This window comes from Crinia signifera, chromosome 2, assembly GCF_055691185.1.
Source record: "Crinia signifera chromosome 2, ASM5569118v1, whole genome shotgun sequence".
Classification (NCBI taxonomy): domain Eukaryota; kingdom Metazoa; phylum Chordata; class Amphibia; order Anura; family Myobatrachidae; genus Crinia; species Crinia signifera.
The window spans coordinates 194,339,199-194,353,844 of NC_139218.1; the positions used below are offsets into that span (position 1 = coordinate 194,339,199).

A 14,646-nucleotide genomic window follows, 5' to 3' on the forward strand; every position below is an offset into this window, starting at 1 on the left:
CCACTGCAAGAAAGGGCAGGACACAAAAAAGTTGCAAAGTTTGCTATAAAAAGGGAATAAGAAAGGAAACTATTTTCCACTGTGAAACTTGCCCCGACAAACCCGGCCTATGTATAAAGGAGTGTTTCAAAATATACCACACATCGATGGATTATTAGGTTCATCATTTCACCGTGCATCGGGGGTCTTGCTAATGCCACATAGCACCCACCATTCATTCCACCAGAATCTGAGCTGCAAAATCCAAAAATCACTCCTTCCCTTCTGAGTCCTGCCATGCACCCAACTGGTATTTTTTGGTCACATGTGAGGCATTGCCGTACTCTGGAGAAATGGGGGCACAGATTTTGGGGTGCTTTGTCTCCTTCATTCCTTGTGAAAATGAAAAATTTTGAGCCAGAAGTACATTTTTGTGTAAAAAAATGTAATTTTTCATTTTCACAGCCCAGTTGTACCAAAATTGGTGAAACCCCTGGGGGTTTGAAATGTACACTATACCCCTAGATGAATTCCCTGAGGGGTGTAGTTTGCAAAATGGGGTCACTTGTGGGGGGGTTCCACTGTATTGGCAATGCAACATAGCACCCACCATTCATTCCACCAAAATCTGTGCTGCCAAATCCAAAAATCACTCCTTCCCTTCTGAGTCCTGCTATGCGCCCCACTGGTATTTTTTGGTCACATGTGAGGCATTGCCGTACTCGGGAGAAATGGGGGCACAGATTTTGGGGTGCTTTGTCTCCTTCATTCCTTGTGAAAATGAAAAATTTTGAGCCAGAAGTACATTTTTGTGTAAAAAAATTTAATTTTTCATTTTCACAGCCCAGTTGTACCAAAATTGGTGAAACCCCTGGGGGTTTGAAATGTACACTATACCCCTAGATGAATTCCCTGAGGGGTGTAGTTTGCAAAATGGGGTCACTTGTGGGGGGGTTCCACTGTATTGGTAATGCAACATAGCACCCACCATTCATTCCACCAAAATCTGTGCTGCCAAATCCAAAAATCACTCCTTCCCTTCTGAGTCCTGCCATGCGCCCAACTGGTATTTTTTGGTCACATGTGAGGCATTGCCGTACTCGGGAGAAATTGGGGCACAGATTTTGGGGTGCTTTGTCTCCTTCATTCCTTGTGAAAATGAAAAATTTTGAGCCAGAACTGCATTTTTGTGTAAAAAAATGTAATTTTTCATTTTCACTGCCCAGTTGTATCAAAATTGGTGAAACCCCTGGGGGTTTGAAATGTACACTATACCCCTAGATGAATTCCCTGAGGGGTGTAATTTGCAAAATGGGGTGACTTGTGGGGGGGTTCCACTGTATTGGTGCTTTGGGAGTCTTGCTAATGCAACATGGCACCCACCATTCATTCCACCAAAATCTGTGCTGCCAAATCCAAAAATCACTCCTTCCCTTCTGAGTCCTGCCATGCGCCCCACTGGTATTTTTTGGTCACATGTGAGGCATTGCCGTACTCGGGAGAAATTGGGGCACAGATTTTGGGGTGCTTTGTCTCCTTCATTCCTTGTGAAAATGAAAAATTTTGAGCCAGAACTGCATGTTTGTGTAAAAAAATGTAATTTTCCATTTTCACATCCCAGTTGTACCAAAATTGGTGAAACCCCTGGGGGTTTGAAATGTACACTATACCCCTAGATGAATTCCCTGAGGGGTGTACTTTGCAAAATGGGGTGACTTGTGGGGGGGTTCCACTGTATTGGTGCTTTGGGAGTCTTGCTAATGCAACATGGCACCCACCATTCATTCCACCAAAATCTGTGCTGCCAAATCCAAAAATCACTCCTTCCGTTCTGAGTCCTGCCATGCGCCCAACTGGTATTTTTTGGTCACATGTGAGGCATTGCCGTACTCGGGAGAAATTGGTGCACAGATTTTGGGGTGCTTTGTCTCCTTCATTCCTTGTGAAAATGAAAAATTTTGAGCCAGAACTGCATTTTTGTGTAAAAAAATGTAATTTTCCATTTTCACATCCCAGTTGTACCAAAATTGGTGAAACCCCTGGGGGTTTGAAATGTACACTATACCCCTAGATGAATTCCCTGAGGGGTGTACTTTGCAAAATGGGGTGACTTGTGGGGGGGTTCCACTGTATTGGTGCTTTGGGAGTCTTGCTAATGCAACATGGCACCCACCATTCATTCCACCAAAATCTGTGCTGCCAAATCCAAAAATCACTCCTTCCGTTCTGAGTCCTGCCATGCGCCCAACTGGTATTTTTTGGTCACATGTGAGGCATTGCCGTACTCGGGAGAAATTGGTGCACAGATTTTGGGGTGCTTTGTCTCCTTCATTCCTTGTGAAAATGAAAAATTTTGAGCCAGAACTGCATTTTTGTGTAAAAAAATGTAATTTTCCATTTTCACATCCCAGTTGTACCAAAATTGGTGAAACCCCTGGGGGTTTGAAATGTACACTATACCCCTAGATGAATTCCCTGAGGGGTGTACTTTGCAAAATGGGGTGACTTGTGGGGGGGTTCCACTGTATTGGTGCTTTGGGAGTCTTGCTAATGCAACATGGCACCCACCATTCATTCCACCAAAATCTGTGCTGCCAAATCCAAAAATCACTCCTTCCCTTCTGAGTCCTGCCATGCGCCCCACTGGTATTTTTTGGTCACATGTGAGGCATTGCCGTACTCGGGAGAAATTGGGGCACAGATTTTGGGGTGCTTTGTCTCCTTCATTCCTTGTGAAAATGAAAAATTTTGAGCCAGAACTGCATGTTTGTGTAAAAAAATGTAATTTTCCATTTTCACATCCCAGTTGTACCAAAATTGGTGAAACCCCTGGGGGTTTGAAATGTACACTATACCCCTAGATGAATTCCCTGAGGGGTGTACTTTGCAAAATGGGGTGACTTGTGGGGGGGTTCCACTGTATTGGTGCTTTGGGAGTCTTGCTAATGCAACATGGCACCCACCATTCATTCCACCAAAATCTGTGCTGCCAAATCCAAAAATCACTCCTTCCGTTCTGAGTCCTGCCATGCGCCCAACTGGTATTTTTTGGTCACATGTGAGGCATTGCCGTACTCGGGAGAAATTGGTGCACAGATTTTGGGGTGCTTTGTCTCCTTCATTCCTTGTGAAAATGAAAAATTTTGAGCCAGAACTGCATTTTTGTGTAAAAAAATGTAATTTTCCATTTTCACATCCCAGTTGTACCAAAATTGGTGAAACCCCTGGGGGTTTGAAATGTACACTATACCCCTAGATGAATTCCCTGAGGGGTGTACTTTGCAAAATGGGGTGACTTGTGGGGGGGTTCCACTGTATTGGTGCTTTGGGAGTCTTGCTAATGCAACATGGCACCCACCATTCATTCCACCAAAATCTGTGCTGCCAAATCCAAAAATCACTCCTTCCCTTCTGAGTCCTGCCATGCGCCCCACTGGTATTTTTTGGTCACATGTGAGGCATTGCCGTACTCGGGAGAAATTGGGGCACAGATTTTGGGGTGCTTTGTCTCCTTCATTCCTTGTGAAAATGAAAAATTTTGAGCCAGAACTGCATGTTTGTGTAAAAAAATGTAATTTTCCATTTTCACATCCCAGTTGTACCAAAATTGGTGAAACCCCTGGGGGTTTGAAATGTACACTATACCCCTAGATGAATTCCCTGAGGGGTGTACTTTGCAAAATGGGGTGACTTGTGGGGGGGTTCCACTGTATTGGTGCTTTGGGAGTCTTGCTAATGCAACATGGCACCCACCATTCATTCCACCAAAATCTGTGCTGCCAAATCCAAAAATCACTCCTTCCCTTCTGAGTCCTGCTATGCGCCCTACTGGTATTTTTTGGTCACATGTGAGGCATTGCCGTACTCGGGAGAAATTGGGGCACAGATTTTGGGGTGCTTTGTCTCCTTCATTCCTTGTGAAAATGAAAAATTTTGAGCCAGAACTGCATGTTTGTGTAAAAAAATGTAATTTTCCATTTTCACATCCCAGTTGTACCAAAATTGGTGAAACCCCTGGGGGTTTGAAATGTACACTATACCCCTAGATGAATTCCCTGAGGGGTGTAGATTGCAAAATGGGGTGACTTGTGGGGAAGGTTCCTAACTTTTAGCACTTATGGTGCCTAGAAACCTACATGGTGCCTAAAAAAAAATCTCATAAAAAGGAGGCTCCAAAATCAAGTAGGTGCTCCTTCTATTATGAAGCCTGTGGTTTGGTCAACGTGCACACTAGGGCCACATATAGGATATTTTTGAAAACACAAGAATTGGGGGAATCAATTTTTAGTCACATTTCTCTAGTAAAATCTACTGTATTTGTTAGAAAAAATGTATTAAAATTGAAACTCTGCAAAAAAAAAGAAATTTTGAAATTTCACCTACACTTTGTTTTAATTCCTGTGAAACACCTAAAGGGTTAACAAACTTCCAAAATGCTGTTTTGAATACTGTGAGGGGTGCAGTTTTTGAAATGGCATCATTTATGGGGGTGTCTCACATACAAGTCCCTCAAAGTCACATCAGAACTGAACTGGTCCCTAAAAAAATCAGTGTTTGAAATTTTCTTGAAAATTTGAGAATTTGCTAGTCATATTTGAAGCCTCCTAGTGTCCAAAAAAATGAAAAGGGGGTTGAAATAATGATGGCAACATAAAGTAGACATATGGTCTATGTTAGTTATTAACTATTTTGAGTGGTATGATTATTTGTCTCACAAGCAGAAAATTTTACATTTTGCATATTGCTAAATTTTCCATTTTTTCACGATATTTTGGTATTTTTCACAAAAAAACACAGACTGTATCGACCAAAATTTACCACTAACTTGAAGTACAATGTGTCACGAGAAAACAATCTCAAAATCACTGGGATAAGTAAAAGCAAAAAAAAGTTATCCCCACTTAAGTGAGACATGTCAGATTTGAAAAAAAGGGCTCTGTCATGAAGGCACAAACTGGCTCTGTCATGAAGGGGTTAAACTAACTTCACTATACATAACAAATACAATTTTTTCTAAAAGAGTGCGCCCACAAAGCGTTTACTGTCTTTGAGTTTGCACCCTTGCAAACACAAATAAATCCCCACTTTCAGTCTACTTACTGAACGCTGGGCGCACCTCCACCCCTACAACTACAAGCACTAGCTACAGGTAGTTTCTTATGTTGGCTCATATCTTTAAAAGTAAAAATCAATAATAACTAAATTACAGCTGTTGCGGGTCCACCCCCTCCTCTTCCTAGAAATTTTGATGACCACAATGTGTGGCGTTTATTTCTTAGGTTCCATAAACAATATTTACATTCCAATCGAACTAGCAGATATCTGGCTCATTTTGTAATCATTCACATCATCCTGCAGCAGTTACAAAACTTTACTGATCGTACTAGTAATGTGGCCACCATTACCCAGCTATTGAGCACATTTTTATTTCCTTTTATAGATCTCGCTTTATCTGCCAGTGGATGAATGGTTTGTGGCTTTGATTAGTTTACTAGGATCGCTTTAGAAGCTAGGGATCTTTAGATGAGCCACTTACTTTTGATGAGGTTACAACTGCTCTATGCACATTCAAACAGGTGAACCCTTTGAGTGCCAACATCTGTGAGTAAAATATGCACAAAAAATGCCAGTGTCGCTCATTTGTTACGCTCGCATACAAAATTTTAATAAATTTTTTTTTTAAATATATATTCATGTGCTATAAGCACATGAATAAAAATAACATGCCCCTTCACAGAAAAAAAATCCTGATTTTTTGACACCAAAAAAAACAAAAAAAAAAACACTTTTAGTTTAAAAGTTCACATTCCAGCTCTCCATGAAAAGATGGAGAATTGCTACACGGAGAGAGACGCCAAAAATCACTTAGAAAGACGGCGAATATTTCACATTGAATAGGGTTGCTCGCTTTTGGAGAGCAAAATGCTCCGTCCAAGGCGAAAAAAGCACAAATTCGCCATAAAACAGGGCGAATTTTTCTCATTGAATACTGCCCATAGTCTCCTTAGATCAGGGCTTGACAACACCGGCCCTCCAGATGTTGATGAACTACACATCCCAGCATGCCTTGCATCAGTTTCAGCATGGCCACATAGCAAAACTAATGCAAAGCATCCTGGGATGTGTAGTTCATTAACATTGGAAGGGCCGGTGTTGCCCAGCCCTACCTTAGATGCTGTGGAGTGGCCATATTTTTGGGAAGTCATGCGATGTCTGGGACTCCAACCTAATTTCTTAAAGGGTGGAAGTATTTTATTCTATCAACCCTGTGATAGAATTTCTAAAAAAAAAATGTGTCTCTTTTCCCCAGATTCGGGCACTAGACAGGGCGGTCCCCTATCCCCCACTCTAAAGTAGACATGCAGCTCGCAGCAGAGGTGGTGAGCAGCGTGTCAGCGCAGCGGGTGATGGGATATGGCTGGAAGAGCTGACATGCTGCTCAGCAGTGTGTCAACTATTCCTCCCCCCCCCCAACGCGCTGACAGGCCGCTGAAACTCCTTGGCTGGGATCGGCGTGTCAGCGCTTCCACCCGCATCCTGGCCACACTCAGCAAAGGACTGGACTTCGAGAGCACAGCTGGAGGGCTGCAAAACGGAGCACAGTAAAAGCAATTTAAAAGGCAGGGCAGCATTACAAGTTAAAAAAAAAAAAAAAAGAGGACAAGGCACTCTGCAAAAGAAAATTAACACTAGTATATTGTCCAAACATCATACAGATCCCCTTTCCTATATCCGTGGGGACATAGGATGGCGTTCTGGGTTCTCTGTGGTATGAGGAATGGGATGCAGCCAGGATTTTTACACACACTTCCACTAGATCTATCAGGTTCCAACAGATACGTTGCTATGTACAGTATTATAAACCTTAATCAACCATGTCTTACTGCTTTCTAACACTAGCAATCCAAAGTTATGAGGCTTTGATATGATTTATTTGAAATCTTTCAATAAAAACAATTTTAGACTAAACATAACTAAAACATGCAAAAAAAATTTTTGAGAAAAAACACAAAAAAAATATTAAGGAGTTAAGCATTAGTACTGGATATGTCACTGGCATTAAATATTTTAAATAAAAGCACTAGTTTAGATGCCTTATCAGTTCCCTGTCTGTTTTGAAGCTTTGCATGAACTAAACCAAAATAAAAAAAAATGTATCCTACACTAGTTGAACATGATTGAGCAATCAGTAGTTGTTCAATAATGGGAAATACATTAGGAGTAACAAATGTTCGGGGGAAGGGGGGGGGGGGGGGGAGAACCTTGATGCTAGGCAGACTTGGCACCTCTCTTATTGGTTTCACCTCCCTATATCTGTTGTGTGTGTGTGTGTGTGTGTGTGATTTAATGCATTGGTTTAGCTTAAAGACCACAAGCAACAAGAATGTGGAACACTACCCGGGATTCCCTTACAATAGTTTTTTTATTATTATTATTTAAAATATCACTGTGTTGCGCCTGTTGTCACAACATATTTAAAAAAAGAAAAAAAATTAAGTGTTTAAAAAAAACTTGGTTTAAAATAGTGATGGCTAACCTTGATACTCCAGCTGTTGTTGAACTACACATTCCAGCATGCCCGGCTACAATTTTACTATTTGGCCATGCTAAAACTGATGCAGGGCATGCTGGGATGTGTAGTTCAACAGCAGCTGGAGTGTCAGGGTTAGCCATCACTGGTTTAAAATAAGTAACCCTGCAAATATCTTAGTGTGTACCAAGCTTTGAACTTGTATGCTTAGATGTGGCTCTACTGCCATCTAGTGACTAAAGATATTTACTGCTATATGAATTCTAATTTGTAGACAGTTGAAAGTCACTACACAAAAGAAAAATAGCCATTGACTGAATATAGTTGAACACGTGGGATGTAAGCTATCTACACAGCCAGCATGTTTAGCAGACAGGGGGGTTTGTTAATGATGCACGGAAGCGGGCATCGTTAAGGATACTACATGATATGGAGTGTACACACTAGACTCTTTTTTAAAAATAAATCACTTAAAAAAGGGCCCTTCTAAGCGATCTCTTCATTTCTCATCTAGTGTGTATGGGGCTTTAAGTTGGAAAAGGTACATAACTTCGACTAAGTACCAGAAATGAGTTGCAGTAAACTGCATCTCCTGTCAGACGCGATGAAAACCTATAAAATTCCCAAAGCTAAAATCGCTGCATTCAACTGAATTCACTCTTTATTCTCATCTACGCATGGTTAATAAACCCCTAAATTCCAGCCACTGCCATATTACTGTTCTAGTATGGTCTGAGAAGACAAAACAATAAACACTAACCCTGTAGTAACTTTTTATGTGCATACGAGGCAATTCCCTTCACCATATTTTATCCCTGGAGGTCCAACCATTACTACTTTGCAGACTTATCATGCGCATAAAATGTTCTAGTACCTCTGTGCTCCTACACTGTACTGTAACCTGTCATTTTACGTTACAATTATTTATTTATTTATTTGCAGTTTCTTATATAGCGCAGCAGATTCCGTTGCGCTTTACAATAGAATACAACAAAGGAAAACTATATCCAGCCTGTCTACCAACCTGCCACAATCTGCTGAATTATCTGCCCATCATCACCACCTTTCACATCTTTCATACCTGTTCACATATTTTGAGCAAAATCTATACCATTCATGACCTTATTCACCGAGACCTCCACTCCCCTACTCCCCTAGAATAAGGCCCACTAAGGGCCTTATTCTAGTTCACTCTGACAAAAATCCTTCTTAGATGGACAAAACCATGTGCACTGCAGGGGGGCAGATGTAAAATGTGCAGAGAGAATTAGATTTGGGTGAGTTATTTTGTTTCTGTGCAGGGTAAATACTGGCTGATTAATTTTTACACTGCAATATAGATCTCACTTTGAAGTAAATCCCCACCCAAATCTAATTCTCTCTGCACAAGTAACATCTGCCCCACCTGCAGTGCACATGGTTTTGGCCATCTAAGAAGAATTTTGTCAGAAAGTGAACTAGAATAAGGCCCTATATACTTTCACGGTTGTAGGGAAAACGGGGGAGGGAAATAAAGTAAAACTATATAGCAATGCAGCTGCGGGCAGATGTAAAATGTGCAGATCAGGTTTGGGAGTAGAGCATTCAAATACAAACCTAAAACAGTATTGATCTTGAATGCTAAGAAAAAAAAAAAAAAACAGGAATTTGGTACACACCGATAATTATATTCCTCAAATTCCACATGGACACTGCAGTCTTAATGCATTGGGGGATAGAGTGGTGGTTGAAGTAGTTGACACTTTAAAATTATTACTGTGTGGTAGGCTCCTCCCCCTCGAGCCCCCTCCCAGACCTCAGTTTTAAATAACTGTGACAGAGGAGAAAAGATAACAGGGAATCTCCAGAGCAGAAGGAGCAGGAGAAGATATTTCAGGACTAAGCTAGAAGAAGCCTAGAGTCACAACACCCAAGAAATTCAGAGAACTCCAGAGAGCAGCGCTGGGCGGGTGTGCTGTGTCCCCTGTGCAACTTGGAAAAATGGAATGAACGGTGAGTACCAAATTCCAGTTTTCTCCTTCATCCACCAGGGGACATTGCAATCTTCATACATTGGGGATGTCACAAAGCTACTCCTATGGTAAGGAGAGCACTGCTGGGGCCAAACCGGGACTAGGAGGCTGCAATTTGTGTCAAACCTGTAAAATCATAGAATGTTGTACAAACTAGACCAAATGGCACTCTACAAAGCAAAGTCATAGATGCTCCAAGCACAGCAGCAGAACACAGACGCAGTCAGAAAACCTTCTGGACGAAGCCATCGAGGCCAGCAAGATAACCATCTTCCAGGTTAACAAGCGCAAATCCAAATACTAATGTATCCAACTAAGGGAAGAATAGGACTAAGTACAAAGCAATGCCTCCAATGGGACCATAAATTCTGACACCATTCAGAAACCTTTTTGACTTCAGGAAGTAGGGACAGATGTCGGTGAAATACTTATAGGGCCAAAACATGGACCTTCTGAGAACCCAACCTAAGCCCTGATGAAAAATCCAGATTGAAGGAAGTGTAGAAGTCAAGACAAATTAAACACAGCCATAGGTAGTCTGAGCTTCTCACACCAGGAGACATAGGATTTCCAGATCCTATGGTAATGGCTGAAGTAACAGCCATAGGATGAAGTAACAGCCTTCCTTGCCCAAAGCATGGTAGGGATGATGGATGTCGGGATACCCAGCCTACTGAACATGGATTCAACAGCCATGCCGTTAAACAAAGACGCTGTAAGTCGTACCCTGCTGCAACAGGTCCTCCCCTTAGAGGAAGACACCAGGGGTCGTCTACTAAAAGGAGACGCAGGTCCGAGTACCACACCCTTTGTGACCAGTCCAGAGCCACTAGGATGACTGAAGTAGACTCTCTTTTGATCCCTTTGAGTATCCCTGGCATGAGAAAAAAGGGCGAAAAACAGGTAAAACATAACTCGGAAGCCTGCGATTCAGTCTGGATGCCATCAAATGGATCTGGGGACCCACCATCGCGGAGTTAGTTGTTGAAAGATGTAAGGGTGAAGTCAGTTTCCAAGGTAGAGATCCTGATAGCTGAGGTAAATCTGTCTCCTAGAAATGAAGAATGGTGACAGTAATAGCTCCGTCCCTGACACCCTCACAGCAATGAGGTCAAGGGTTCCATTTCCACCATGTCCCTAACTGTGCGGAGTTTGTACTTTCTCGCCGTGATTGCGTCATTCTCACAGAAAAGTCAATCATACTCACAAACACCAAGATATACAAGGTGGATAGAGAAATAAGACAATAAATTAACACCCACAACTGTAATAATATAGATATATAATACTTTCCACATTTTTGTTTCTTCTCTCCAGAAGCCCGGAGAGGAGACTTTCAGCAGTGCTTCTAGGGACAAGGCCCGAGCTTGACATCATCAAGCAGGGCGAAAATGGCATGAGTTGTATCTTTACAGCCCTGCCCCCAACCCTGGCCGATCCCCGATGTGGAGTCAACAGTGGCCGATCAGAAAGGCACAATGGAGACAGTAGCGACCTGACCCTCTCCAAGGGTTCCCACATCGCAGGCAGACAGTTGGCTTCCTCTGTCTGTGCTAATAGTAAAATGGGTACTTCTGTAATATCTGGGCTCCCGTTTTTCTTATGAGACCGCGTCCGCTTGCCACGCTTCGGGCACGGTGGCTCGCTGCGCTCGCCACACTATATAAAATCAGCTCCATGCATAGTTGGATAGTAGGGGTATGAAAAAATGGGGTGCATTTAACATGGGAGCCCAGATTATACCTAAGTACCGTAAAATGTAAATAAATATAAAGAATAGTATTAAAAACTTAGTCCCCTAAGGAGACCATGCCCAGTGTTCCGAATCCTCTGGGCACTTTTCTAAAACAGAGGTCTGGGAGGAGGATAGAGGGGTTGAGCCTGCCACACTAAGAATTATAAAGTGCTGACTCATATCACCACTCTATCCCCCAATGTATGAAGACTGCAGTGTCCCCTGGTGGATGAAGGAGAAATAAATGCATTTCACACCCTTGCAGAGTAACATGGTTTGTCCCCGACACAGACTAAATCAGTTTGTCTGCAGTTACTGAGGTTAAGCTATTTACACACCTCTATATCTTGTCACACTTAATAGAGGTCCCTCCCATCTCTTCAACGGACAGATCCACCTAGCTTAAAATTTTCAACCAATTCCTCTCCACTGGCTTTTTCCTTTAAGTCTTCAGAAATGTGCAGAAACCATTTCTTGACCCCAACTATGTCTAGCTACTGCTCTATTTCTCTTATACCCTTTGCTTCCAAACCACTTGAGGAATTTGTATATAAATATCAGATTTACTTTCTCTACACTCGCCCTCGTCTCCCTTTCTAGACCTCAGCAATCTTCTGCAAGCCACCAAGAATGGCCACACTGAAGAATCCAATAATCTATTTATGGTCAATTCAAAAAGGTTAATTTCTCCCTATTTAACATCCTTGGTCTGCCTTTTTTTCAATAGGAGTTGACTGCCCTCTTCTCCTGAAAACCCTTCTCAGCATTCTTCTCGCATGGATCCCCTCCTACAATTACATCTCCAAATACTTTCAATATGAAATGAAAGATAAATATGCTTTATTGTGTCACATGATGGACACAATGTATGTACAGAGTGATACAGGTGGTGACATAGTCCTGGCATATACCCACTTGCCGATGCTGGCAGATGAGAGCGTGGCAAGACAGAAAATAAAAGTAAAACTACTGGAGTTTTATATTGGACTCATGTCCATTATGCACTCTCAGCAGCAGCCAGTCTCATCAAGACTCTGCACATGTAGACTGTGATGCACAGACTTGTTTTCCACTAATGCACTGTTCGGCATGGTAACATCACACATTGGGCCAAAGCCTGTGATGAGCCAACTTTTCAAACCATTGAATACTCTACTTTTTGACTAGCATCAGATAAAATTATGATACTATTCAATACATGAGGCTGAAGCGGCAGCTATGTGTACTAGAAGGTCAGGTTAGCAGTAAACTCATAGTTCAACAGTTTACATTTCAGCAGTTACTGGTCCTTTAATGTCACTTCAACTCTTCTGTAATGAACAACCTCTATCATCCATTTAGCCAAAATTTCTGCACTATTGACATAAACTAACTTTCTATTCCATCTAAGTGCATTTTGGTGCACTCAAGTCATGCTCCACCTATACAGTTACCTCCCAAAATACCCACCAGCGATTATTTGTCACTCACTTATACATGTTTACATCGCATAGATTAAATGGCATGATCAATTAATGTCCTTTACCTTGCTTAGTGTCAAAACTTCCTTTTAATGAAGAATCTGCTTCTCTAGAAAAAGCGTTTTGGAATATCCCTGCCCGGCCTGAGTCCTTTGGTGTGTATGTGCCTTGGCTTTCTCTCTCTCTGGACAAAATGAAGTCTTTTCTAATTGTTTGTAGCATGGACTCCTTGCTTAGCTGAGGGAGAACATCTGTTAGCCGCAAGTTACTGATATGAGTTTCCTTTTCACCTTCTAGATTCTGTTCAGTAGGAGTCCTCTCTTCTACCATACTCCGTTGGGAGTGTAGTGTGGATGAAGTGCCGTCTTTCAATAAGTAATCCTGCTCACCCTCATCACCAACAACAGGAATTTCTGTCAGAACTTCAGAGTTCATAAAATAATTTTCATCCAATAGCGATTCATCCGGCACCTTTGGAATCTGCTGGTTGTATGAGATTCTTGGTATTGCGGGTCTCAAAGCGTTATTAAACTCAGCATCCATATTGCCATCTGTACAAAATACAGAAAGAAAATTCTGGTTACTTAACAGTGAAAGCTTCTATTGGGCTCTATTAATATTTACAGCTATATTTGACTATTTAAAAAAAAAAAAAAAAAACACGTTAAAAGACTGCTATGGTGAACGCAAGATAATCAGTTTTTCAACTTCGTACAAAACTACTCAAGCGATGGCCTGAAAAGTTCAATGCTGAAACCAATGAGCTAGCATGAGGACTTCAAGGAACCAGAGAGTACAAGCTAGAAAACACTTTCCCAATACAAGTCAAAACACTAAATAGAAAACAACATGCCCCTTCAAAACTAGCATACTGGTGTAAAAGCCCATTTCTTTACATAGTATGTAAATAACCACAGGGATTATAAATAATTCAGATCTACCAAACTTAAAGATTTACTGCACTTTCTGCTCTCCTTCACCATTCCAGAAAAATGCTACATAAAAGAACAGAAAATGTGTGGGGTACCATTTAAAAAGTGGGACAGTGTCAATATTGACAGAATGCCAACATATGAATCGTCAAGCAGTTTGCATATGGGTTGACGTGACATTAAAAAGACACGGTTAACATTACGTCATGACAAACAAGCCAACGTGTTCAATGTTGACATAGTGACCTAAAGACTAAACAATCTATTGAAAGCAAACAAATAGCATGAACCCCAGTTACTTTAGGTATATGTTTTTTAATGGCAATAGAAAGATTTAATTGTTACTGCCTTTTGCATGCTTTAAAATAAAATCACCATAGCCTTTCAAACTTAGCCTAGCCCCTCAGAGAATAGTGGGCATTACCAGCCAAGCTTGTGTGTGTAACAGGGAACCATAATTAGCATGAGAAATACAGATAACAAGGTCACCTGACATGGCCAGGTCTTATTTGTAAGGTGTAGCAGTTTTTATATATTAGCAAATTATTTAGTAAATAAACCAAAGACGGTATTTCGAAAATATAGAAATCTGCCATCTGTAAACAATGGTTTACTCCCCGAATATTAGATTTTCAATATTTGCCATTGATGCTATGTGGTCAAATAACAAAAAAATTTTGATACACACAATGGTGCAAGATTTTGACTGCTGCACCTTGAGAACTGTAGAATATAATCATGTACAAAGTTATTTAGGACGAAGGTATGAGGCTGCAGTGTAAAAAGTATGCAGCTGGGGGGGGGGGGGGGGGGGGGTGTTGTGCTGCTGTGGATGGCAGCTGAAGCCACTGACCATCCGTCGAAACTGTTAATTCAGTACAGTTCCTGGAAAAAGGGTGCTGAATTATCGGTGGTGTACCTGAACAGCTATTGGACTCAAATACAGCAAAGAAAAACTGAAGAGTTTCTCTCTAGACTTGTCTCAGTCTCCTGCTTC

The 14,646-nt window shown here is 41.5% G+C and overlaps 1 protein-coding gene across 3 annotated transcripts in view; it reads right to left on the reverse strand.

Annotated features, from left to right (window-relative positions):
* ZMYM4 (zinc finger MYM-type containing 4) overlaps positions 1-14,646 on the reverse strand; it is a 119,912-nt gene that overhangs the window by 68,253 nt on the left and 37,013 nt on the right. For all 3 annotated transcript variants that reach the window (XM_083173487.1, XM_083173488.1, XM_083173486.1), the window contains exon 2: positions 12,783-13,268. In XM_083173487.1, the coding sequence (XP_083029613.1) occupies positions 12,783-13,260 (478 nt within the window). In that variant the 5' untranslated portion in view covers positions 13,261-13,268. The remainder of the gene's footprint in view (positions 1-12,782; positions 13,269-14,646) is intronic.